The 26,323-nt window shown below is 42.7% G+C and overlaps 2 protein-coding genes across 2 annotated transcripts; one reads left to right on the plus strand and one right to left on the minus strand.

The window, feature by feature from the left end:
* Nucleotides 1-1,627: 1,627 nt before the first annotated feature.
* On the minus strand, nt 1,628-15,685 carry LOC142567793 (uncharacterized). The gene is made up of 11 exons (XM_075677945.1): nt 15,532-15,685; nt 14,808-14,899; nt 10,032-10,347; nt 8,618-8,701; nt 7,769-7,819; nt 7,622-7,684; nt 7,482-7,541; nt 7,330-7,383; nt 5,914-5,967; nt 3,458-3,528; nt 1,628-1,864 (listed from the first exon to the last, which is right to left on the minus strand). Exons 1-11 carry the CDS (start codon nt 15,683-15,685, stop codon nt 1,628-1,630), a joined length of 1,236 nt encoding a protein of 411 aa, XP_075534060.1.
* A 7,960-nt stretch (nt 15,686-23,645) lies between these two features.
* On the plus strand, nt 23,646-24,506 carry LOC142567794 (uncharacterized). Its single transcript, XM_075677946.1, has one exon. It carries the CDS (start codon nt 23,646-23,648, stop codon nt 24,504-24,506), a length of 861 nt encoding a protein of 286 aa, XP_075534061.1.
* The last annotated feature ends 1,817 nt before the right edge of the window (nt 24,507-26,323 follow it).

Here is a 26,323-nt window from a genome sequence, read left to right on the forward strand (position 1 = left end):
ACCAATATCATTGAAAAAGAAGGTATACAATCAGTGCATTTTATCAGCGATGACATATGGGAAAGAGACTTGGAAACTGACAAAGAAGCTTGAGAACAATTTAGGGACTGCGCTAAGAGCAATGGAACGAAGAATGCTAGGCATAACTTTAAGAGACAGAAAGAGAGTGGTTTGGATCAGAGAGCAAACGGGTACAGACGACATTCTAATTGAAATGAAGAGAAAAAAATAGCGCTGGGCAGGTCATGTAATGCATAGAGTAGATCACTGTGAAGGTGACAGAATGGGTACCAAGAAAAGGGAAGTACAGTAGAGGACGACAAAAGACTAGGTGGTGCGACAAAATGAGGAAATTTGCGGGTGCTAGTTGGAATCAGTTGGTGCAGGACAGGGATAATTGGAGATCATGGAGAGAGGCCTTCGTCCTGCAGTTGACATAAAATAGGCTGATGATGACTGTACAAGGACTGCCCCAAAAGTTTGTGCAGTTCATGCCACCACACCCTCTACTGCATTTTTGCTGACTCACTTGTGCAGTGAGTCAGCAAAAATGCAGCAGAGGGTGTGGTGGCGTGAACTGCACAAACTTTTGGGACAGGCTTTGTAGCTGTATCAGCGGCACTACTTCCTTTGTGCATCAGCAAGTTTTTGCGCCAGGTGCCTGCGTACACTCTTCATTCTTTTTTTCTCGTCTTCTGGCGTCACATTGCTGCCCATGAAGATCCGGAGGAGGCCCGCACAAGAAAAGCAATCACAGCTATAAAGTAATGAAAGCAGCTAAACAAATATTTCCAGCATGAGACTGCATGTTCCCAACAATATACCGAAGGTTAAACAAAATATTTTATCATAGCTACGTGTTTAATATGGCAACAAAATTACAGGCTACTTGTTGCCTAGTCGTTTGCATGCCTCAAATTCTTTTTAGAGCTTCAACATGAAATATTTCAGTAGCAGGTTATCACAACATGGTGCTTTAGCACAACAGCTTCGCTGTTACTGTGGCCTTTCGCGTTTGCCATCTATAGATGAGCAGAAGAATTAGCTAATGCACACAGCTGGCACCCGTCAGTAAGGCTAAAGGTTAATGATAGGCTAAAGCATTCTGATCAGCATTGCAGCTCTCAATTGTGAACACGTAGCCTTGTTGGTTTATCGTCTTCCAGAAAGTAGCGAAATTACACAAAAGTAGCACTCCTATACATATGCATGCTTTTTTGCTGATGTAATTTCACTGATATTATCAAGCTGTCGATATCAAGCACACTGGATAGTGCTGCTATGTTTGAGCTCAGCACTACATCCAGACACCATAAAATTCTAATTTATTCAGAATTAAACAGACAACTACCACAACTGAATGTGGAATAATAGTAGACATGTTTTTTAATGTCTCCGTTATGTGAAATATTAATTGAAATGAGTTACTAGATAGTATGTTTTCTGTATCAATATCATTTTCAATAGCAAGCTCACTACTATGAGGAGTTATTAAGGATTTCAGTTTGTTTATTACAGGATGGCACATCAATGCAGATTAAGCGCACTGTTTTGCGAAGCACAGCACCACCTTCAGTGGCTGTATCAAAAATACTGCTGCTACATTTTTTTCATTTGAACAGTATGTTCAATTGTGCATACTTTTCAAGGATGACAGCTTCTCTGGTGTTACAGCTTGCCTGGCCTCCGTCCTTCCCATGGACCGCGACTTGTTTGACAAGGTTCCGGTGACACTTCTGTTCCGGAGTTCATCAGGCGTCCAGTAAATAGTCGAAGCCATGCGACAAAACATGGAGTCGCCCGACGCCCGGAACAGTGTCCCCCATGCTGCCTTGTCAATCCACTTCCCGGATCCAGCATACATCTGCAATATATCATACATACAGAGCTAGTAGCTAACCGGTTTTATACTGGACGATATACACTGTATTTTCTCAATTCTGCAGTTTGCTGGCATTTTGGCACATTTATTTGTGTCATTTGGGCCGATACCTGCATGAGCGGAACTAAATTATCCAGTAATATTTTTATACATCTTTTAGACCCTCCTACATAAAAATCTCCTAGGCATCAGTAGCAAGCTCTAAACTAGGAAAACTGACAATTATCTGCGAGAATATTCACTGCTACAGCTTGATGAAATCACTGAAATCTACCTAGACATTGGGTAGCCGAATTTCAAATATGTTCCATGTAATATCTGTACGACCATTCTTTTCCACAGGTTACTCTGTGCAGTCACTAGAGGCAATATAGAAATCTGCACCAGCACTGTGGTCCAAGGACTGCATGATTACATAATTATGTTAATGTACACAAACCAAAAACTTCACATGCACTGTGATCATGTAAAAAGAGGAGTAGGCCACTAATTAGGTTTTCGAGCCCCATTTTCGAGAACAAAGTGCAGAGGCAAGCACATACCAAGGTCAGATATTCTACTTTGGCACTCGAGCCAACCAAAAGTGGTTACAGTAGTGTGCTGTAAGCTCACCCCTTTTCATTTATTTTGATATGCCTGTGGTGTGGCAAGCTGATGAGGATGGCGCCGAGGGGGTGACTGTGCTTGGCCAGTTGCGAATTGTGACCATGATGCTGTGCAGCATAGCTGATCGACATAAGCTGCCTATCTACATAATTTATAAGAGGAAGACACTGCCTGCTAAGGAAGCCTTCCCCAGAGATGCTGATACCCAGTTGAAAAGTGCCATGTTTGGCTAGTGGATAAGAATCACGTGGCAACACCGTTGAAGAACTGTCTCCTTGTCCTTGATCCATACTTGAACGTACATCGCTATCATTCCAAATGGCATGATGGGCCAGCCTGAGTCACTTGACGTCTGCATCAACAAGTGTTTCGAGGACTGCCTGCGGAAATCCTTTGCGATGTGGCTGACTGATGAAGCGTGTAAGCTAACAGCAAAGGTTGTATCAAATGCAGATCACTAGAGCAAGTGGCGAGCTGGGTCACTGCAGCATGGGACGACATGCCACGAAGCTTGATTGCACGTCTTCAAGGAGCGCAGCAACTAAAGTGCCCTAGATGACACCAAATATGGTGTGCTCTATGTGCTGACAGTGATACGGTAAGCGACAAAGCTAGCAGCAATGATGACATCACATGATCTGGGGCAGGTTCGCAGTTAAGAAATGCTGTTTGCATTTTGTGTCTGTCATCCTTTCTTTTGTCCAGCTTACATTCAAGAAAAGCGCTTTCTTGGCTTTGACTTTAGACCTTCAGGTGTTAATTTAGGAGCAGGACTGGTCTAGATGCATAAATATGGTACTCAGCCATAAATCTAGTTAATGGATCATACACAGTTACTTACATTTGGAAAGAAAAAACAAAAGGTGCATAACTCAGTAAATTTCTTCAACATTCTGAAATGTATGAGCACTTTTAGCACTTAAGTGTAACACGGAGCCTTAAAGAACAATTCTGTGACTTAAAAATTACCTTTCCATCATCTCTTGAGGATCCGATTACCACATCGACGGCCTCTTCTTCAGCGAACAGGTCAATGTCAGCTGCAAAGGAAAATGTACAACTTTTCCCTTGAACTGCCAGGTTTGATACTTCAAAAGCAATATAGAGGAGTTCCATACTAAGGAAAGAGTACAATGTAACCATTACACATTACCAAGGAATAGAAACCAAAAATATCAGTTGCTAAGAACGCTGTGTGGGACATGCCACACACTGGTATTGTAGGCTCTATAGCCTCCAAAATAGGGAGACGCATACTTTCGACAGAAAGCGTGTCAAATTCTCTGGTCTCACAGGTGCCCCCTATTTCTTGGCCGACAAAACGCTCCCAGGGACAGTGTTATTCTTTCTTTTTTCAGTCAGCACTATCATTATAATCACTCAATGCAGGATAGATAGTTCTAAAGTTTCAGTTGATTTGTGCATGTGGTGTGCACATATAGGCTTTCTGTGGGGTGTCTACAGAGCAGGTGTGTCTCGGAGACGTCATCGCATCTAATAAAGCTGTTGTACGCGGCGCTCTTTTGATTGCAATCAAGTCCAATCCAAATCTAATTTCCCAGTCGCGATTGGCTTTTTTGCTCAATCTGTGGAAGAAAACCAATCGCGGTCGAGAATTTCAATCCAAATCGCGGTCAGTCTCAATTGAAAGTGGCCACGTGACACCGGTATAAGTTTCGGTTGCTTTCTGCAAGCAGTCTCTACAGAGCAGGTGTGTCACAGAGACAATGTCGCATCTTTGTGTGTATTTGTGTGGCCTCGCATTTGTGTGCACCACCTCATGTGCCTTCGCGAGAGCCAAGTGGTGCGAAGAAACATGGCTCATTTCTTCAATCTCCGTGGCGACCCTGGCAACGGAAATCACCAATACAGTGACGCTCTAATCAGATCGTGTATGGAGATGATGTCACTCTTGCACAAATCCAAGCAAATCTGATTGCCTCCAAGCGTTGTATGAGGCAGGACATTATTAGAGATTTCTTAAGCTGCCCGAAGCCTAATACATTTATTTAAGAATTTAATCAAAAATCTAAAATGTAATAAATTTTATTTTGGGGGGTGAACGAATTTTTCGGACTATTTTTCGGTCCCCGCGAGGCCCGGAACATCGGTCAGCAACTGTACAATGTTTAAACTGCCATACCGGCAGCAAAGCAGAATAACATGTAAAAGAAATCAAGGAATACTGTGGCTCTGCTTTGCACAACCCTATTTATGTAATTATCTATAATATCACAGAAGTGTCGACACAGTATCTGAGCTGTTCTGGTTATCAACTATGAATATGGCATGTGGGCCCTCAGTAAGGCAATCCATTAATTTTAGGAGCAGAGAAGGTCATGCGCATTCTATATGTATTGCTACTGGCCACACATACTTCGATGTATTGTACACTTAAGGAAAGATTTCTGGCTTCAGCATGTGACGGAAGTATTGTTTGTTCTCAAAAGAGCATTCAATAATTCAAACATAGGTCCTGATCCCGCTAAGCAGAAAAGATTATGCGGCTCGTAAACCATTATGTGCAAGGCAGTGTTTGTATGGATGACTGACTTATTTCCACGGAATTGCGCATGCTTTGAGCAATCAAAGCTGCAATGTTAGTATGTCCAAAATCAAATGTACTTAAAGCTGAAGTTGACGGCTCAAAGATCTCAAAGGGCGGCTTCTGTCAGAGGGACTCTTCACCACTTTGAACCCTCACCACCCTGTAATATTCTTGCTAGGCTCACATCGTACTTGCAGATTCAACAGTTTCAACTAGCTAAGTACCCGCAACGTTAATAGCCTGACTGTAAGCGCAACAGGAAAGCACAGCGGCATTGTACTGTCAGTTCCGTGTACATCATCGCATGCAGTGTAGTGAGAAACATTACATGGACACACACCAAAATTAGGGACGTGCAAATACTGATTTTTGACACCCGAGTCAAATACAAACCAAATACTGCCATAGCGAACTGAATCGAACCGAACAGTTTTCAAATAGTTTGCGAATAATGAACAGTTATCATAATTGATGTAGAACAAGGTTTCCGTCATTACATGGTACATTATGAAGTGTTTATTAAATGCACAAGTGGACCATTAGAAGCAAGAAAGTACTGTCTTCGCATGCACAGGGCTCTTCAGAGTGAGCAAATGATCACTGTATAGCCTGTAAAGTTTGGCAACCTGAGCAACGTAGCCTGCTCCACTACGAAGTATGGGGGCGAAAATTTACAATACCTTGGCTCCAATTCTATGTTCAGTTGGACATAGTTGGCGTTTTAATTTATGCAAAAAGTATTAGAAAGAAATTCGCATCTTAAATAGTGACTATTTGGTTCGAAGACCGAATCGAAGGGACACTATTCATTATTTGAAAGGTGTGAATATTCGCACACCCCTAACTACAATTAATGTGAAACAAAATATTTTCCTACCGAAGTCATTTGGCACCATGCCTGGCATCTCGCTGATGAAGCCATCTTCTGGCGCTGAAAAATTAATGTTGAAATCACTTTTACAATATCATAAAACCTAGCATTTCTCGAACTTTATATGCCATCTTTCTCTTAAAATGCCAAACCATGCAACCCATTTTGTTTACATTATATACAGTACATAATAATAATAATAATAATAATAATAATAATAATAATAATAATAATAATAATAATAATAACAGTTGCTTGTCATGTTCTGTTTCTGCTGCTTCACAGATACCTCCAAATTTGGAAAAAAAAACACTCCGCATGAAAATTAACTTTTACCAGGTGGTCTGTGGTAGTGTTTTTCAGGTAAACTGCTAGGTTCTGTCAAAAGCAGAATTCAGTTTTGTGTGCCCACCATAACTAATTTAGTCAAGAAAAGAAAAAAAAGCAAAATATATAAACCACTTCTATTCCGTGAAATTTTGAACATGACTGGGCATAATGTTAGCACGAGTAGGCATCAGTGACATCATAAAAGCAAATGTGAAAAAGTGCAAATGCATGATGAGCGCCTGTAGGCACGAATGAATTTGTAAGGTAGTGGCAGTGAGTAAGCACTGCTGAGCAAGAGTGAATATCAGTGATGTTGAATTCCAATGGCAGATCGCGAGCGCTTGGCCAGATCACGAACGGAGCAAGTCGTTCTGACTGAGATCTCGTCAAATTTGCAAATGGAATGTGTGCGTTCCCATGGGGTACTTAGTACAAGGAAATCAAGTGAGAGGGCGCTAACCTAGAGGTGGATTGGGTAGGCCTCATCACCATGACCACCTGGATCATCCCGGCATTCCGTGCGTTTGTTTTTCTTCCGCATCAAAAGAATCATCACTGCACTTAGGAATTTATAGTGTCCGAGTCTGAGCTGTCACTATCAGGAACAAAAACGCACGGCGCGACGTAGCATCCATATTTTTAACGTCCATAGCCACCCGCGACCGAAAACAAGCGACCATGACAGGAAGCAGAGGTGGGTGAAGCAAATATGTCACGTGGACTTCCGGTCAAATCTGCCAATTCTGGTGGAGAAAATATTTCTGCTCCACAGACTGATCCGGAATCGGTGGCTGATCCCAATCTGCCATTGGAACACACAACTCACGCTCTCATTCTGCCATTGGAATAGGATTGCTCCATGCAGAGCAGAAAAACTTGATTTGGATCTACCATTGAATTCAACATGTGTGAAGTACTGCACAACTAAAAAAATTTGTGCTTGGAACTGATCAGTGCTGTATAAAGAAATACAGTCTTACCATGCTATTGTGCAAAGCTGCAGTTATAATTTCTTTAAAAATTGCACAATAAAATGAATGCAGACATGAAAGTGCAACTTGAAGATGGAACCACAGAAGAATGTCTCATTACCTGGCTCTGGTGTCGAAGCCCTTGCAGTGCTCTGCACTTGTGTGCAGCTTGTACCTGCAGCAGGAAATTTGTTTGGTGACAGAACTGCCAAGACTGCAGAAAATATGTCCTGAAAGATGTAATGAACTGCCACAGAGAAAAATGATCCTTACTAGGCTCTGACATGCAGTCCACTGCAGTTGGCTGGCTTGGAGCTGGGGCAACAGTGGTTCCTGATGACAAAAGTGCAATTATCACCCACATTATCTTCTGAAAGATTCACTGAACTGCCACAGAGAAAAATTATTCTTACTGGGCTCCGACAAGTAGCCAGCTGATAGTGGCTGTACAATCATAGCCGGGGCAGCAGTGGTTCCTGAAGGTAAAACTTAATGACCACTCACATATGTGATATTCTCAAAGGTTCAACAACACGACCACAAAGAAAATGTATCCTTACTGGGCTTTGCAGAAAAAATTGTATGGCGCGGCTGAACCAGAGGTACGGGATCTGTGGTTCCAAGAGATAAAACAAAAATATCCAAATTTAGGTGACAGATATGAGTGAACAAGTCATCCACCAGATTGTAAAAATATATAAAAGTGCCAATGGCTAACAACAGTGGCCCTTTGTACTAGTTGCATCAAATAAACATGTGAAGTCAAACTTGTGGCCAAACAAGCAGTTCATGCCATCTGCCAGTTGCCATCAAAGACAGGAGCGCATATCATGGTGATAAAGCATGACTCAGGATAATCATTTTCTGTTATGCTCTCTTTTTCCCCTCGCCCCCAGTACATCCCATGCCTTCTACGTGCCATTTGCATGAATAGCACACAGAACAGGGAAGGCATAGAGGGTGTTTTTATGAAGACTTCTAGCATTATTTAAAAATTACCATTATGAATAAACGGAGAGCTCTTATGAGGTTGTGATTTTTGGAGAAAGCCCAATTGACAGACGCCCGTAAAGATATGTCGTCATCCTTCAAATGGCTGTGGTCATTAAAAATAGCCTCTTAATGTATTCCACTTCTCAGCAGTCACAGTGCATTTTACAGACCCTAGAAAGTCACATTATGGAGTGTTTCCCAAGAGTGAGCAGCCGTAATAAGGAACATTTTTTGCCAGCTGACGGGCTGAAAATTTGTATTTTTTAAATGTTCTTGCATATTGAAACAGAACACGCTCATAATTTCAATTATAATTTTTCCAAAACTTTATAAACAAAAGCCAAGTCAAGACTTTTGTACAATGATAGAAATATTAAGCTAACAAAAATGACACAATTACACACTTTACAACTTACCGTTGGCTCCTTGTGCTCCTGTTGGTCCTGGAGGACCTGCCACCACCGAAACTCCCAATGACGTGGCGTAGATAATCCTGCTCTCTGAAATTTTTGCAATACATCATGCTACAGATGACTGGATTGCTTCCACAGAATAGAATGTAATTTGGTACAGTTGGCTGTGACCTATGGTAGACACGCACATGTAGCTACCAATTTGCTAATACAGCTTCACAAGCACTCTAATGAGTATGCAAGAACAAAATTTTATTTAGGAATGGAACGTACACCTGCAGACACACTAAAAAGCAAATAAAATTGCTCGTTGACTGAGGTTTCTCCACTATCTACATTAGCTTTCAATAGTCTCAAATATTTCGAGTATTGCAATATTAGAAAAGACAAAGGGGTTCAAAAAGTCCACCTCACCTTCACAAATGTTTTTGTTATTCTTCTCATGTTTTTTTGCAGAAGCACTCAATCATACTTCATGTGATACAAACTTCGCTGTTACTTTTGGCTAATACTGCACAATACAGCTCCGTCTCCTTTCATTAATCAATCAGAATAAACTTCAATCATCTGCTGAAACAAGCCCACAAATTTTACTTTATATACTATGATGCCCTAGCAGTTATTTCAAGACTGAAAAATTACGAACTAATGGCATGAGAAACAGGTTAATGTGAATGTTGCCAAGGCCTTTTAAAGATATGACTAATTCCCATCAGTAGACGAGTGAAAATTCCAGGCCTAGATTAACTAACAACCCGACATATTTAAGATGGTTAGGATACTAAAACGAAAGGGCCAATGATGCGAGCAGTACGAGCCAACTTACGGGCTCACTTGGGCCGAACTTCTGCTAGGTGGAAACGAAACCAGCACAATCGTCAAAATATGCATTACTGCAATGGCACCACGTTACACATTTAATGAACATTCTTGGACCCAGAAGATGGGTTACAGCAAACACATGTCCATGTGAGGGCCATGTCACACATTGTCATGCTGCAACGTGGCAAGCCGAGTCAAGTTAGCACTTGCCTTGCCAAGCGTATAAATGCATGGGCTGTCTTCCAGAGCATTGCTTCAGTTCAGTTACAGCTTTCCATGTACATTTTAGACGAGCTACCCTATCTAAGCTAATGGCAGCTGCTGCCAGGGAGTATCCATGGCAGAGACTGGTTGAGGGCCGTTACTTGGCAACAAATTGTGTGATAGAGTTTAGTTTAGTTGCAGTGCTTTAGCGAGAGTGCTTCATTATGTTGCATTAAGGTATACCTGCAGAGCACGATTTCCATGCAGAAGTGTGCGATCGCGCCAACAGATCGCTAATTGAGTATTGCTGCTGAATGCATTAATTCTCTGCCAATTCTACTTGCACTCGAGTATATTTAATTCCACCTTCAGCAAACGAACGCTTACTCACCACTTGCTAAGACTTTTGAAGCCAAAGCATCTTGCAGATGTACATTTCTGTTCTTCAAGATGAGCATCTTTGCCTTCAGACTCCTTAGCTCCTCAGCGACATCTTCAAACTGCTTGCTTTGTTCCTCAAGCTGCTTGCTTTGCTCTGCAGTTTCTTTTTTGTACTTCGCAAGTTCTTCAAGAACAACACATCCTTGGTCACAGCATGTGCACTGCACATGCTGTTGCGGGCATGCAGCTTGGATGTCTGCGAGCAATTCCCTTTCTACGCTTCGCTGAACTTCCACTCTCATACTTTTTGTTGCCTGTGTGCCCTGCTGTTGTAAACAAAATCAGTTTTAAGAACATGGCAAGAACACAACAGAACTCATCTTAAAATCCCTTCAGTGCAATCTCGCAAATGTAAAACACACAGTACATGCACGAAACATGCTTATATGATAATTTTAGGCAAAATTTTGCAGTTGAACAAAAATTTTTCCCACTCCCAGATTCGAATCCCAAACCACGACAAATCTTTAGGGCACAGGTCTTAGGCGCCTGTTCCTGCAGCAAGCGTCAGCACTGTCACTTGTAACCAGGCGAACAAGCACAGCAAAGAATGAAAGAGGGAATGCAGAACGCCGCAGGGCATGAAAGAAGCGAGGAGCAAAGCAGAGAGGAGCAAAGCAGAGAGGAGAGTGCAGCAGAACCATGAGGCAGAAAGCGGAGGGGGGTATGGTGAAAGCATGAGAAACGCAGTTTGGCGACGATAGCTACAAAATGGTGCCAGAGTAGCATGCGTCATCTGGGAGGTCTGGCGGTGGCGGCTGTGAATCGCGCCCACGCGCTGGCTCTGATGATCTGAAGATTGGCGAAGTCGTGCCACACTTTGCCCCATTTGCAACATGTCACACGAGACAGATTGTCTGTGTCAGCCAATATATTCCAAAATGAAAACACGTACAGAGTTGCGCTCAAATTTCGCCTTAGGGAGCATCGCAATTGTTGAATTTTCTTCAGCTGCAAATTATCGTTTTAAATTATAATTTAAGAACAATGAAGCCTTCTGTCTGTGTTCCTGTCGGCGGTTTCTGCACTGAGGGGTGTTTTAAGATCATTCACACATGAGCAAAGCATGGCTTCCTTCAAGCTGTCATTGAATTTGCTCTTGAGCTTCCGCATGCTAGCCACCTGGTTAGCTCGGTTGAGCAATCACCCCGGAAAAGCGGTGGTTGTTTGTTTAACCCTGGGCAAGGACTAATTTTATTCGCCTGTGAAGCCTTATTTGAATCTATAGAATGCATGACAGCACAGAAATTCACTTTCATACATCCCAAATAAAAAGATATACTGAAACTCAAGCATGCTTAAATCTTATTAGAAGAAATTTACCACATGCCAAGCTTCCCTGAAAACGCAATGCAGTCAAGTACAGTGGTACCTCAGTTTATAAGTCTAATTCCATAACTCAGGTAGCATCTGAACTGATCACGGATTGAACCACAGTTTCCCATAGGAAACAATATAACTGTGGTTTATCTATTCACACTCAAGGCATCTTTAAAAAATTGCAGACTTATAACACCATTCAGCACAGTCAAGAAAAAAATTATTGGGTTTTACGTGCCAAAACCACTTTCTGATTATGAGGCACGCCGTAGTGGAGGACTCCAGAAATTGCACCTAAATCCGTGCACCTAAATCTAAGTACACGGGTGTTATTCGCATTTCGCCTCCACCGAAATGCGGCTGCCGTGGCCAAGATTCGATCCCTCGACCTCGTGCTCAGCAGCCCAACACCATAGCCACTGAGCAACCACGGCGGGTGAGCATAGTCAAGCGGGTGAGCATAGTCAAGAATTGTACTATTCAATTTCCTAAGCATTTTATCATTTTCTGCAAGTTTATTGCCATGTGGCAACAATATTAAGCACACAGAGGTATACGCACCATATGCAGTACTGAACAGAAACATATATTTTGCATTTGGGTTCTATGAAGTAAACTGCTCAGAATGTTGGTGCTGTGTTATGCCGGACCGCTAGCATAGAGGAACGGTCTCTTGAACACGTACTGCCATTGTACTTTACTCACACAGCACAGCCAGCCCACCATGTCAATAATTTGTGTATTCCAATAATGTACTGCAAGAAAATATCAAACAGTAGTCAAGGTATGTGTGCACTGGTGAGAGAAACATTAATGATAGGTGAGAGGTTAGCCACACAAAAGGCTTAGTATGCTACTACACGTTTAATATGTAATGAGATGAAAGAATGCGAGAAAAGAAAAATGCACACGCATTCACTCACACAAACTCTGAAGGGAGCAGCAGTGAGCCCCTTGATGTCAACTAAGTGGAAAGTGGAGCTTATAGCATCACCAATAACCAAAATGTTATCCATTCTTGTGGTGCAGCCAAATGGACCGATATCAATAACATTTCGTTTATTTTCGGTGCCATAAAGCTCCCCTATCTCCATGTTCATTTAATGATGCTCATTGCTACCCGTTTCAGAGTTCCTACAAGAGTAGATGCATGTGCATATTTTTCTTTATTCACACAAGATAGGCTGGATCCTGAACCTGCCGGCCAAAAAGAAATATGGGGTTTTACGTGCCAAAACCACTTTTTGATTATGAGGCATGCCGTTGTGGAGGACTCCAGAAATTTTGACCACCTGGGGTTCTTTAATGTGCACCTAAATCTAAGTACACGGGTGTTTTCGCATTTCGCCCCCATCGAAATATGGCTGCCTTGGCCAGGATTTGATCCCGCAACCTCGTGCTCAGCAGCCCAACACCATAGCCACTGAGCAACCATGGCGGGTGCACCTGCTGGCCACTTTGAACAAGAACAACAAAGTGCGTAGCGGTATGCGCGCTCTCAGAGTATAAACCATGATTAAAAGAATGTTTTGCCAAGGCCTCGCTTGTTAACTTTGTGGCAATGTATTGAACCTGTAGTATCATTCCACACCTTTTGTTCGCCTAATCTTTCCATCCATCATTGAAATTTATCTCACCAGCACACACACATTTTCACTACCGGTTGATATTACGGTTTCCTTGAGATAAATTCTTGGACTACACAAATTACGTACACAGCCATGCGGTGTGAATAAAGTATGACAGAAGTATGTGTTCAAGAGACCTATTGCCCTAAGCTAGCAGTCTGGCATAATGCAGCACCAACATTCCGAGCAGTTTGGCTCACAGGACACAAACGCAAAATATATCTTTTTGTTTACTGCTGTACCCTGAGCAGAGTAGACCCTGTGCTCATGAAGATGGCAGGCATCTAGTAGCTGTGACCTCATGTGAATGACGTCAGTTTCAGTTATGATTCATCGTCAGATTATTGTTTGTATATCTTAGCATAAGGTCTAATCATGATTTCAATTTGGATGACAGAAACCTGCAAAGCGCAGACCATCTGCGCTTTGCTGACAGCTGAGCTGAACAGCTGACGATGGTCAGCTGTTCAATGGCCGATGACATGAGTTAATACAAAATAAAACATATCAACCGTATATCACTGAAGTGTAGTCAGTGAGCCTGATCAACAACCATAGCAGCAATGTGGGCTTGTTGGTATGGCATCTTGGCGGGAGTGTTTTAGCGTGGATAAGACTGGACAGTGGACACAAGAACACGCACAGTACACACACAGTACACACACAGCGCTACACGAATTGCCGCATGTGCCTTTTGTGTGTCATCTTGTTCCCAGTCTTATTCGAATAAGCGCCAGAACACTCGCACGATGATGATGATTTATTGCCATCCCACCTGAAACGAGGCGGTGACAGCCTAGCTGGCTTGAGTTAATCAGGTGTGCTATATTTTTTCTCCTTCCTCAAAACTTCTCAATCTGCCTTGCACCATTATCTATGCCTGTAATGGATCCGTTCATATCAATCTCTTCCCTGCCTTTTTTCCACCAATACTCCGTCTTTTGCTTATCTCAACTGCTAACCAGTTGATGCTCCCGTCCATTCTAAGTACCAGCGCTTCTGGAAGGTGGACCTTACCTACGACTCTCATTGGGTGAATCCCTTCGGATAACCATGCCAAGAGCCTGATCAACACTCCCTTGTGCTGAGGCTAGCAAACTAAGTCGTATTAATGCTGCATGCATAAATAGAAATACGTGTACTGTAAAAAGAACAAAGAGGTGGTAAACAGCAGACTAGCTTAATTTAGAGACCATACTCTTACACAATCCTGTTTGTCACTTGAGGCAAGTTTCATCAACAGAGGTAAGCTTTTGGAAATGGCGCTGTTAGTGAACAAGAGCATTCATGAAATGAGATAACACTGTTGTTATATAAGGTGTCGCTGCCTACCGCAGCGCCATGAGAAGGCGCGTGGTAGCAGTCGCCCAAGGGGGAGGAAAAAGAGGATGGAATAAAGGCAGAGAATGAGTAATGCCTCCATTACTGTCGTACTGAGTAATATGCACGACATAACTGTACAATGTTTAAATGACAGCATATTGAGGAATTTTTATAAAAATGAACAAAGCACAAGGAAACAGGTGTTGGGTGTTTAGTTATCTATGCTGAAAATCGCAAGAAACAGTGCGTGGGAGGATGTAATATATGCTCTACATGATGTCTTCTGCAATGTTCTTGTAAGGCGCAATGCTCTTGTAAGGCCTTCAACAAGCCCAACTTGTTTAGAAAATGCTAGCAAGTATACCAACATTCTTTCGCTCATAAAACATAGCCACATGACCCAAATCAGTAGTAACATATAAAACTAAAATCCTGTTAACTATAAGTTGCCATACCTTTCCTTTGGCCCTCTTCTTGCCTTTCTCCAAGGAGACTACAGGCTTTCTGAGCCTTTTGGACATATGCGTTCGCATCTCTTCTTCGGTTTCTGCATTGCATTTAACAAAGTATTACAAAGCTGACACTGCTGACAGACAGCAATGTTAGGCGAGAAACATGAAAGGGTCGTAATGAGAAATCTGGCCAGTATACTAGTTCCTCTGGCATTACTCTCGTTTCATCTTTTCATAATTGCAAAGCATTTGCAAGTGTGGCTCCCACGTCCACTGCATGACAGTTATCTGTTCAAGCAGTGGACAGGTGTCATCACATCCCACTAAATATGGAGTCAATACCCCAAAATTTAGTGTCGAAACAAAAAGTATACTGGTAACTGACAAAAGCACACATTTGCGCTGATGGCTCCTGCGAAGCGGTGTCCGCATTGAGCGCCCGAGGCAGGGCGTGCTGCACCCACTCCCCATTTCTTAACGCCAACCCTTTCAGGCATGTTGCAGACAGCCCAAGACCCTAATCAAAGCCATACCCAGAGATACGTCTCGGGCGGACCTGTGTGCAGCCGCATCGAAACCCCTAAGCCTCGTTACGAGATTCCGTCGGCCGTTTGCTTAACTACTGCACAATGAGTGGGACAAAGCACACGCTGGTTAAGATTATATCGTTCGAAAGGCGCGTCGTATAAGCTTAAGGTATGCTTAATGAGGAATGAGTGGTACTTACCAGCCATGTGCAGCACTCTGGCCTTATAGTATCCTCCCGACGTGGTATCGTCCCCATTCCACCACACGTCGTAGCGGACGGTGGGATCGAAATCCGCAATATTTTCAGGATGAAAGTTTTGCACTGCGATGTGCTCCAGAACCGCAGTGGTCATGTCCACCTCATACTCTACTAATACGCGCATCTTGACCACGGAGGATAAGCACAATTTGCTTGATATCGACGAACAAGCGACACAGTCGTACCCTCCAAGATGACAGCTGTGTAGTCTGTGGATATGGATTCGCATGCGACTTCGCCAGGACCATAGCAGAACCAAAATAAGAAAATAAGAATAATGATGTAAAACAGCAGCGGGGTCAAAGTTGTACAGAAGCTTAATGATAACAATTTTCATAACTTCATTAGGCGTAAGCATTCATAAAATGACCACGCAATTCATATGAGAGTAACTGTAACTGCGTTACAAAAACATGGGTTATACTTAAGCAAGAAATCAACAACGCGTCACATGAATTAGATATTCTAAAGTTATATCTAGAGCATTGGGAGCGATATTCTGCGAAAAATAATAAGGACCACAGCAGAACCAAAATAAGAATAATGCTGTAAAACAGCAGCGGGCTCAAAGTTGTACAGAAGCTTAATGGTAATTTTCATAACTTCATTAGGCGTAAGCATTACCAAAATGACGTCGTAACTCATATGAGAGTAAGTGTAACTGCGTTACAGAAACATGGGTTATATTTCAGCAAGAAATCAACAACGTCATATGAATTAGATACTCCAAAAGGGTATGTTATATCTAGAGCATTGGGAGCGATATTCTGCGAAAAAGACATACATAGGGTCAACAGCGCACGGTCAGTGCTCATTTCAGGGGAAAAAAAAAGAACATTTCCTTTTAATGTTGCAGTAATGCAGCACAGGTATAGCGAACACAAGAGCTGATCAAATACATAGATAAGCATGCATATGCGTCCACAGAAAGGCTGTATTCGAGAAGATATGTAGCAATTTCTGCCGCAAACTATTAAAGGAATGCTGATCGCCATGACGCTACATATTTGATGGTCCAAGCTTGTGCATATATTTATCAGATCTTGCAAAACGACACCGCCGAAACAAGGAAATTTGAAACAGCTTGATTCTGTTCAGAAACGGGTAATCGTGCATGCAATTTAATTAACAACGCATTGGCATTTCTGCTCGAGGAAAACTGAAGACAGCTTGTATGCACCAAAGCTTAGAAAAAAACGGGCACAGAAATAAAGATCATAAATGCTCAAGAACCACAATCATACAAAAATAACTTGTACTGATTGGGGTTGCAGAAGTCGCTGGGTGTGTGAGCGCAGAACCAGCGCCGCAGGACTCAGCATCTCAGCGTCACAAGTTGGTGGCTAATATATATATATATATATATATATATATATATATATATATATATATATTTGCGTATACATGTGTGTGTGTGTGTGTGTGTGTGTGTGTGTGTGTAATGTTTCATTATTGCGTATGGCAGCGCCTCTAGGACACCAAAGTGGCTAATGGCATAGAGTTTCTCACTACATTACCTAGAGGGAAATCTGGCGCTGCTGCGCTGTGGTATGCATGGGAATGCCGGTATATTGTGGATTCGGATTGGCATCGTTCTCGTAGAGAGAGGACACCTTGAAGACGCGCTTGGCAAGTACCGTTCCGTCTGTCACAATGATTCATATTCTACTAGAACAGCACATAAAAAGCTGTTTTAGCTTTATTATTACGCGAAAACATGTTTTGTTTAACTATGAGAACTTGTTATTGTGTGTACGACTACATGTTACGTAAAAAGTATCAGCGGGCCGCTAAAGTTGGAGGACAGACGACAACGTTCGCGCTCGCTTTGAAACAGTTGGTCGTCTGTTCTTGCTTTTCTTCGTTTGGTCATGCATCGTGGGTGAGTAAAGATGTAATATGCGTGAATGGAAACATTTTATGAAGATTTTACTTTGAGAACGCGTTATTTGCGTAGCCATATCCACGTTTTAGACGAAGCCTCTTACAACACCAGCCAACACGAGCCTCGCAGACACATATACCGTCATTCCCATGACGGCACGGTGCCCCCTTAAGAAACTCCCATAGACGGTGGCGCCAGATTACCCTCTAGGTGTTATAGTGAGAAACTCTATGGCTAATGGGGCACCGACAAGGCCCACGGGCCGCCCTGCTTCTAGCATCGATCCTCCCGCTTTACATAATCTCAGGTGCTCTATAAGGCCTCCGTTTGCCGGTTACATGTGCCCTCCTGTTACTTGTAAAAAATGAAATATATCGTCGAGAGGAGATATAGCCGCCTGCAGCTTCTGCAACACGGATCAGAGTTTTGACGGCTAATTGGCTGTGGTTTACTGAAGGGGTAGGCTGTGCACGCCGCTTTTACAAATGTGCTGCAACACCAAGATGTGGTAGCACTGCGCGCAAAATATGCAGAGACGTCGATTATGCTTGGATCAGTTGACAAAGCACAAAATAAAGTTAATCTAGCCACTTGCTTGTCTGACATACGTGCATGTGCTTGATAATTCACGAGCAAGCACGAGTAAAATTAAGATATAGTATCTTCTCGGCTGCGATATTCAGAATCTCTCTTCCGGATCCTTTGTCGTTTTGCACTAGCTTGGTCAGAGCGAATCTTGTGCTAGCATAACCAACCTTATAAGAAGAAACAGAAGGACAAAGGGCGTTTACCCTTTCGCTATCCCATCAGTAAAACATTTATTCAATCAGTCAATCATTCGTATACGCATGCGTGCGTTCCATGTTTTTTTACGTGTATGTGTATGCCGCAACCCTTCAAGGCGGTTTTCCGAACCCTTCATTTATAAAGTGATTCACAATAAACAAGCAACTAATCAGGTCGTCATGTTTCTTGAACAATGCTTTCACTAGGTCACTCTAGCCATGTCTAGTGTTTCTAGCTTTAACCAACGTTTCAGGTATGGATAAGCCATAGAGTTTCCTACAAAAATTGTAGGAAACTCTATGGGATAAGCAGTTACAAATTTTCACAGCGGCCGATGTGCAGGCTCCGAGTCGCATTTCAAGCAGTAACATTTTTGCTTACGAGTTGTTTGGCTGTAATTACGGCCAGCAAATAAATTGAAACTTTTTTTTGCATTTTTAGTGACATAATGTACTTTACAATATATAATTTGACATTGGCTTGGCATCACGTGATTTCGCCAGCAGAACGTGATTCTGACTACTCACACGAAGCCAAGCTAACAGTTGACATCGTGCATCGTGTGATCGTGTGTGAATTCAGTGTTGCGCCATTGCTTACGCTTACATTGTCACATTAGACTGCCTCGCAGTGTTCGCCACAGCGGAAAGTTTGGGCTTTCGAACTTTTAGCAATGTCCCAAAATCAGCGGAAACGCTACAGGCAGTACCTGCAGCCGGACTCGAACGTTCAAGTGCCACGGCAAACTCGAGAGTACGTGCTGAAAAGAGCCAAGTCATCCACTGCTGCAAGTCAGGTACGTGTCGTTGTAACTTTCAATATTCCAATCTACGATTAACAAAAAGGAGTAATGAGTTTTACTGCAAGAGGGGCAAACTATAACGCGTCAGAGACGTCGGTCTCCTTCCCGAGCCATTTGTCCAAAAAACGCTTGACTTGAGTGCTGCCCCGCATATCGATCGGTCTCGACGCGAGGAAAGCGAGAATTGTTTCGTGCTGGTACTCGATCGGGATGCGCACGTTTCTTCTGAGTGCGGTTACAGCCAAGGAGGTTTCGTTACAACGTGCCCCGATCGAGTCACGGTTGCCGCCGCACATAACTTTAGCGATCAGTTTTCTCTCAGAACGAAGTTCACGAGGTATCCTAATCGTGTAGCTACTGTATTGTTTCCAAATTTCAGTATCAAATATTACTGACGTTGAATTATGCAATTTTACTGACTTGTTAATTCAGTGGCTTAGAGGGAGACATACTTTAATGCGCTGTGGTGCATGTGGTGAATGGTTTCTGCAACTGCTGGCAGGATAACTTCTACCTATTTTTTTTCTATGCAGTATTAGGCATCTATACTAATTGAAATGGATTTTTGTGAGATTGAGCATGTAGACACATTGCAACACTTCTATTTCAATAACCCAGTGAAATATTGGTTCTTTAAGGAGCATTGTTGTGGTAGGCATTACTGTGAGTACGACAAACTATGTGCAGAGTTGAACACTTGGACACATGGATATTGCATCTGGATGGTTTAACTTTTAAACATGGAACAATAGCTCGCTACATATAGCCAGCCATGTTTAGCGGATTTCCTCTTGACGTCCACATTTGTTGCTATAAATTGCAGGAAGGGTGTGATGATGCTCATGAAACAAAGTGACTTAGCAACGGGAGATGCTACAAAAACACAATACTTGGTTACATTGGCATTACTTCTCGACACATAATTGGCTGTCATAATTACTTCGGACCTTTGTGCTTAGACCTAAGCTTACCTGCTATGCCGTGCCAACACTATTTGTAAATACAAGGCAGGGTGCTTGCAAAAAGGACTTGGCCAGAGGTGGCTGATGACAGAATAGGCGAACTCCTAGGGAGCACATTTTCACAGGGTTTCGTTAACTGAGGTAGGGTTGGTAAACTGAGGTAAAATTCTGGAAACATTGCTATTTGTAAAGAGAAACATTCTCGAATGGAAAGACCCGTACACCTTGCTGCTCCTTGGGACGTACACTGTCGCACCCATAATTCAATTAAATATGTATGTAGAACAACACGGTTCTTGTTTGTGCTGAATTTTAATCAATGAACTGGCTTTGCACAGGAGAGGTAATCGCACTGTTACCACTATGCCCTATGTATGTGTCTTGTGAATGCGACACTTGTTTTGTCAGTGTTATCCCCAGAAGATAAAATTTATTTGTTTGCTCTTTCAGACGAATCTGGCAAACCTGAGCAGCCCTTCCGCGGATGTCACTAACATTGATTCCAACGAGAATGAAGCAGATAATCTTGGGCAGGCTGATCTTGCTTCTGAAAGTTATGCTCGTGAAAGCACAAGTGCCTATGTCAGCAACGTAGAAGGCACTAACGAATCTGCAAGCGAAATAGGCAGTAGGGATGAATGCAGTTCTGCCTTCGAGTTGAACAATGATGACGATGCAGATAGTCAACCAGAGAATGCTGCTGAAGGAAGCGAGCATGAAGCCCTTGAAGATGATGAGTTTGACATGTACTTCACAAAGCTTTCAGAGGAGTACCTTCCAAACCAGACAACAACAAAAGCACAGGCTCTTCTCCTTGTGCTGGCATATGTTGTTACTTCTGGCCTTACATGGACACAACTACAAGGGCTTCTTACTTTAATAAATGCTCTGTTTGGGGTTCAAGTTGTGCCATGCTCTACATATTCTGTGAGGAGGCTGTGGAAGAACAGAAAAGAAGCATTAAGGATCCACCTATACTGCCAGAACTGCCATCAATATCTGGGAAAGTACAGCGATGTCAAAGATGAAGACACCATTACTTGTGCTTCTTGCAGCAGTGAGAAGAAGCTGCAACATTTAATGAATTCTGCAAGTTTTTTCCTAATGTTTAACATTAAGCAGCAGCTTCTGGTGCTATTGAAACAGGTTGGCAGTACCTTGCTTTCCAATTTGCAGAAGATTGCATCTGTTGCTCATGTGTCGGGTGTCTACTGTGACATCACGGATGGCATTCTTTACCGCAGTGTTAGAAAGCAGAAGAACATGACATGGAACGACATCACTTTGACCATGAACACTGATGGGGCGCCTGTGTTCGATGCTAGTAAAAACTCTATATGGCGAATCCAAGTGATGGTTAATGAACTGCCAGTTTTAACTCGGTGGCAAAATGTGCTAATTTCAGGTGTCTGGTATTCGCATGTTCACCCACCTATGCACCTCTTCATGAAGCAGTTTGTTGAAGAAGTCAACAGCATCGGAAAGCTGGTGTGGTCACACGCTGGAAGAACTATTGAGTCAGCAGTGCACGTTATTGTGTGTTGTGTGGACTCCCCAGCAAGAGCCGCTATCCTGAACAGGAAGCAGTACAATGGGTATTTTGGGTGCAGCTGGTGCTTGGAGCAAGGCATCACTATAGATGTTAAGTGAACTCACTTAAACAGCAAACAGCTATTGTCAAGTCTATGAGAAAAACAGTGTGTGCTCTTTGCTTATGCATACTAGTATGCTTCGAATGTATTGTGCACAACTGAAAACAGGCTGTCAAGAAAGCTTTGTGGGTTGCATGTTTATCTGATCTTTGTTTTAGTGCATGTGCTGCACATTTGAAGAATACCAAATAGCTCTTGTCAAATCTCCTTACTGTATTTAACATTCACAGCAAGGTTTGTAGTAATTAACAAAGCTATCCCCGTACCATACTGCTTTTTGTTTTGTTTGGTGCATTAGCAGCCTTGGCTGACTATGCCTGATGTACCTTATATTGACTGCATACTTTTTATACTATTCTATAATGCAATTATGCGGTCACTAACCTTCAGTCATTTTCCCACTAATTATTTTTAACCTTTGTTGCAAATCCGACAATTTTAATACCTTAATGATGTCGCGTTTGTCGTTGGCAGACAGCAGCTAAGGGGTGTGCCTGCATGTGATGACAAGTTTGTGCAGAAGGTGTCCTTAGCAGGATACTGCAAAAGAAGTACAGAAAGCTTTTCCAACTAGGCTGACTGCTGTACTTATAAATCTAGAAAACAGCGAAACTATTTGAAGCTTGGACTAAATTATGGCAGTTCAGCTCACATGCATCACTTTTCAGTGCAATTCTTTTTCTATCTTTGAAAAACAAACTGGCAAAAAATTCTGCTGTATGGTGGAAAGAAAAAAAAAAGTAAGGAGACACTGACTTTAGTGTTGCCATAGGGCGAGTGTTGTTTCTCATTCAAGGTCAGTAGCATAAAAGGCAAGCACAAATTCATTATGCATTACACACAGCAGCGGTGTGCAGTGCCGTTTTTCTTGGCCTTTGACAGCTTTTGCATTTTTTTGCCACTCAGACATGCGTTTTTCTAAATAGTATTTGACACTCCTTGCACTGTGGCATGGGTAGTAACATGATTTGCTGCCATCTGCTTCTGTGAAATCTGTGCGCAGGCTTCTTTTTTGTGCCTGCACAGCTATGCTTCTGTTCACAGCTGTGGTCCAAGCCACAGAAGCTTACCTGTAAATTTCTCTTCGAACAGAAACTGCAGGGCAATGGCGTTATAGACCTTATACAAAATTGGCACACCATATTGTAGGAATGTACCCATCACAAAGCTGAAAGAACCCGCCTAGGACCATCCAAGACTTGCAGTAATTGTGAGCCATGCCAAATAGCCCTAACAAGACCACTTGCACTGGAGTGATTGTGTATTGTCAAAATTTAAATTTTAATCGGCAATGCTCATGGGCCACTCCAAATATTACAGTGCACTGTCGTTGACAGTGTTAATTCATGCCTTAATTATGTGTAGTTCAGGACGTTGTGCAACTGTAAGTTGTTTCAAAGAAACTTGTCACGATCATAAACGGCAAAAAATGGTAAGCGTTCGTTTCTGTGCATAAAAATGCATAGTGTAGTTGGATCAATCATATCTGACTTTAACAGTAACTGCATACTGATGGAAAATCTCACAAAATAGGTTGTGGATAAAGTGCTGCTCATGCTGGTTGCTTTTGTTTCACGATATATATGTGCAAGAAAGAATACTTACATCCTTTGTTTCTAGCTGGCACCCGAAAATTCTATTTCATTACCTCTTTAGTCAAAGTCAAAAATGAACCCGGGAAATGTTAGAGCTATCTTGCATGACTCATGCAAACCACAAGTCTTGTACTGTCCTAGGCAGGTTCCTCCACTTAGTGGTGGGTGCAGTATTGCAACATTGCAACTTTTCACCCCTTCTTCTGCGCTGCTGAGAGATGCCATCAATTTCGCATAAGGGCTATCTGTGAAATGTTTTACTCGGAAGTGTTTTAAAATCTTTCATATGTTCACTGCAGTGTCCAACTGAACATTCTAAATGCAGATATCATTCTGATGCTTAGTACAAATGATGCTTTGCCTGCAGGCACAATGAAGTACCCTTTCAACAGCCAGAACGCCCCTGACAGGACTCACAGTGGTGTGCTCAAAGGAATGGTTGAAGCAGCACAGCGTAAGGAACCTGTCTGTGGTATCAAGGGACCATCAACTCTGGTCAAGTTGCAAGGCCTTGATCTTGTTTGGGGGCTTCCACCTGACTATATGCATTGTGTTTTGGAAGGCGTTACCAAGCAGATCACTGAATTGTGGCTGTCGTGTACTGGTTCCTCGTGGTATATAGGCAGGCACTTGAAGCTTGTAGATGCAAGACTACGTTCGCTAAGGCCACCTATAATTTTCTCAAGGTCAGGACGGCCCTTATCAGACCGGGCATATTGGAAGGCGGCTGAATGGCGCTCTTGGCTTTTGTTTTATTGTCTGCCATGTGTGTCCAGCATACTTCCACGAGCCTATGTGACGCATTTTGCACTTCTTACACAAGCAGTCTTTCTTTTGTTGAAAGACATTGTCATAGAAGCTGAAATCTGTACTGCTGAAAAGTTACTGTTAGCATTTGTTCAGCAGACTGCAAAGCTATACGGAGAAAGTGCAATGACATTTAACATGCATCAGTTGTTGCATCTTTCAAAGTCAGCACGGATGTTTGGGCCTCTTTGGGGTACCTCGACATTTCCATTTGAAGATGGCATTGGTAAGGCACTCCAGCTTGTAACAGCTGCTAAGCATGTGCCTGTTCAAATTGCTGAACGGTGCATCATGCACCAGGCCTACCGGACTGCTTCAGCACAAGTAGAACTTTCGTCTTATCTTTTGTCTGCAAAGAAGGAGCTGGAGCACACATATAAGAGATGCTTTCAGACGTGCTCTTGGGCAGGCACGACCAATTTATGATGTTCCAGAAAATCTGAAAAGGCTTTTCATTTCACGATTTGGTACCCTCCCACAACTGTGCAAGTATTTGAGGTGCCAGGTTGGCCCGATTGTCATTCACAGTTCCGAGTACTCTGTGCCAAGAAAAACCTGCTCTTCTTATGTCAAAATGTGCGATGGCATGTACTGTTATATCTTGGCCATTTATGTTGTTTCAGGCACTATGTACTTTCACTGCCAGCAGCTGCTCACTACACCCAGTGCATTCGATGTGCCACACATTTTGCAGTGCCGTCATCCACCTCCAACTGAGAACCACTTCTTGTATTGTGTTGAAGACATAACATTGCAGTGTGTCTTCTTAAGTGTTGGTAACATCTGATATTTATCTGAGTTACCTAATAAGGTAGAAAAGAACTAAATCGAAATTTGAAGGTTCATTCCATGATTCAAGATTGCAGGTACAGGTGACTTTGATTAATTTAAACTCTGGAAAGATAGTTGTAGAGTCATTATTAAGGTCGAGTAGTTGTATTTATCAATTCCAAATTGTGTCGTCTGTCGAACTGTAGCAGGCTACTACAATTTAACCGTGTGTACTTTCTCCAATATATAGGCTTGTGGGAGCAGCATGCTGATTGTGGATAGTGTACAGCTGTTATCCTGTATTGACGAACCTTCTGTGCTGTGTCTCAAAACACTGGGCTTTATGTGATCCCATTGTCGTTGTACTAAACCATTAAGGCCTTTAACGTGCCCTGAATGGTGCCTTAGCTTTTCCAAAACCGCTCCCTCCGTCCAGATCGGGTTCCCTCCGAAGTTTCGAAAGAAAAATGCTTGTCCTGCAACAAGTGCTCTCGAAACTGTGTTGCATATGCAGTTGGTATGGGTTTTGTTCGCTTTTGCTTGGGGCTGAATGCATGGGTGCTGTATACAGCTCGTGCCCGAGCATAAGTGCAGCGGTTGTTTGCCCATTTATGTGGAGACAGTGGTGTGTTGCTTTAGCAAGAACTGGGCCAGCCTACACAGGAATGTTCTGTCCTTGTTTTTGGCTAATGCTCGTTTCGTTTCAAAAGCCATACTTTCTGCTTGACCATTCATTAAAGGGTGACACGGTGCGCTTGTTGCATATGTCACCCCATTCTTCTTTATGAAACTCTCAACTTCTACTGAAATGAAGGAAGGTCTATTATCCTCGCAAGCTTTTTGGGAGCCCAAATATTGCGAGACAGTTCAGGATTTCTTCAATCAATGTGGCAGACTGTATGTTGGCCTTAGAGCACATTTCGAACGATTTGTTGTATGCTTCGACAATAAACAGCATTCAGCCTTTTACGGGGCCAACAAAGTTTGCGTGAACTGTGTCCCAAGACGTTAATGCATATTCCCATTCGGAGACCGGTGCCCTAGTTGGTGCCCTTAAGTGTTGACAAGTTGCACAGCTTTTAGCAAGCCTTTAGATGTCTGTGTCAAAGTCTTGCCACCGAAATTGACTGCATGTGCATGGCTACAGGGCCACAATTCCACAGTGGTTTCTATGCGCGAGTTCAAGAAGGTCATTTCTCGCCTTTGTTGAAATTACCACCCTGGAGCCTCTAACAAGGCATCCCCTTTTGCACTGAAAGCTCTGTCTCAAGTTTCCTGTATGATGAACACCTTTCCTTTGCCAGTTTATTCACTCGGCCATTTGAGTGGCCTCCAGCACCGAGGACAAAACCAAGTCCTCTTGGGTCAGTTGCAAGAGTTTGTGGTGAAAGCTCCAAGCTGGGCATGGTATTTAACATGAGCACTCCTCCCGGGCAACAAAGCTCGTCAGCTTGTGCCAGTATTGGAAGTCT

Source organism: Dermacentor variabilis, unplaced genomic scaffold (assembly GCF_050947875.1).
Source record: "Dermacentor variabilis isolate Ectoservices unplaced genomic scaffold, ASM5094787v1 scaffold_14, whole genome shotgun sequence".
Taxonomy (NCBI): Eukaryota; Metazoa; Arthropoda; class Arachnida; order Ixodida; family Ixodidae; genus Dermacentor; species Dermacentor variabilis.

Bases quoted from the DNA above. Each gene is read 5' to 3' on its own strand.
- LOC142567794 (XM_075677946.1), top strand. From the start codon at position 23,646: ATGAAGTACCCTTTCAACAGCCAGAACGCCCCTGACAGGACTCACAGT.
- LOC142567793 (XM_075677945.1), bottom strand. From the start codon at position 15,685: ATGACCACTGCGGTTCTGGAGCACATCGCAGTGCAAAACTTTCATCCT. The intron at 8,702-10,031 runs GTGAGTAAGCGT...CAAAAATTTCAG, and splicing joins TTCAAAAGTCTTAGCAAGTG to AGAGCAGGATTATCTACGCC. The intron at 3,529-5,913 runs GTAGGAAAATAT...TTTCCTTTGCAG, and splicing joins CATGGTGCCAAATGACTTCG to CTGACATTGACCTGTTCGCT.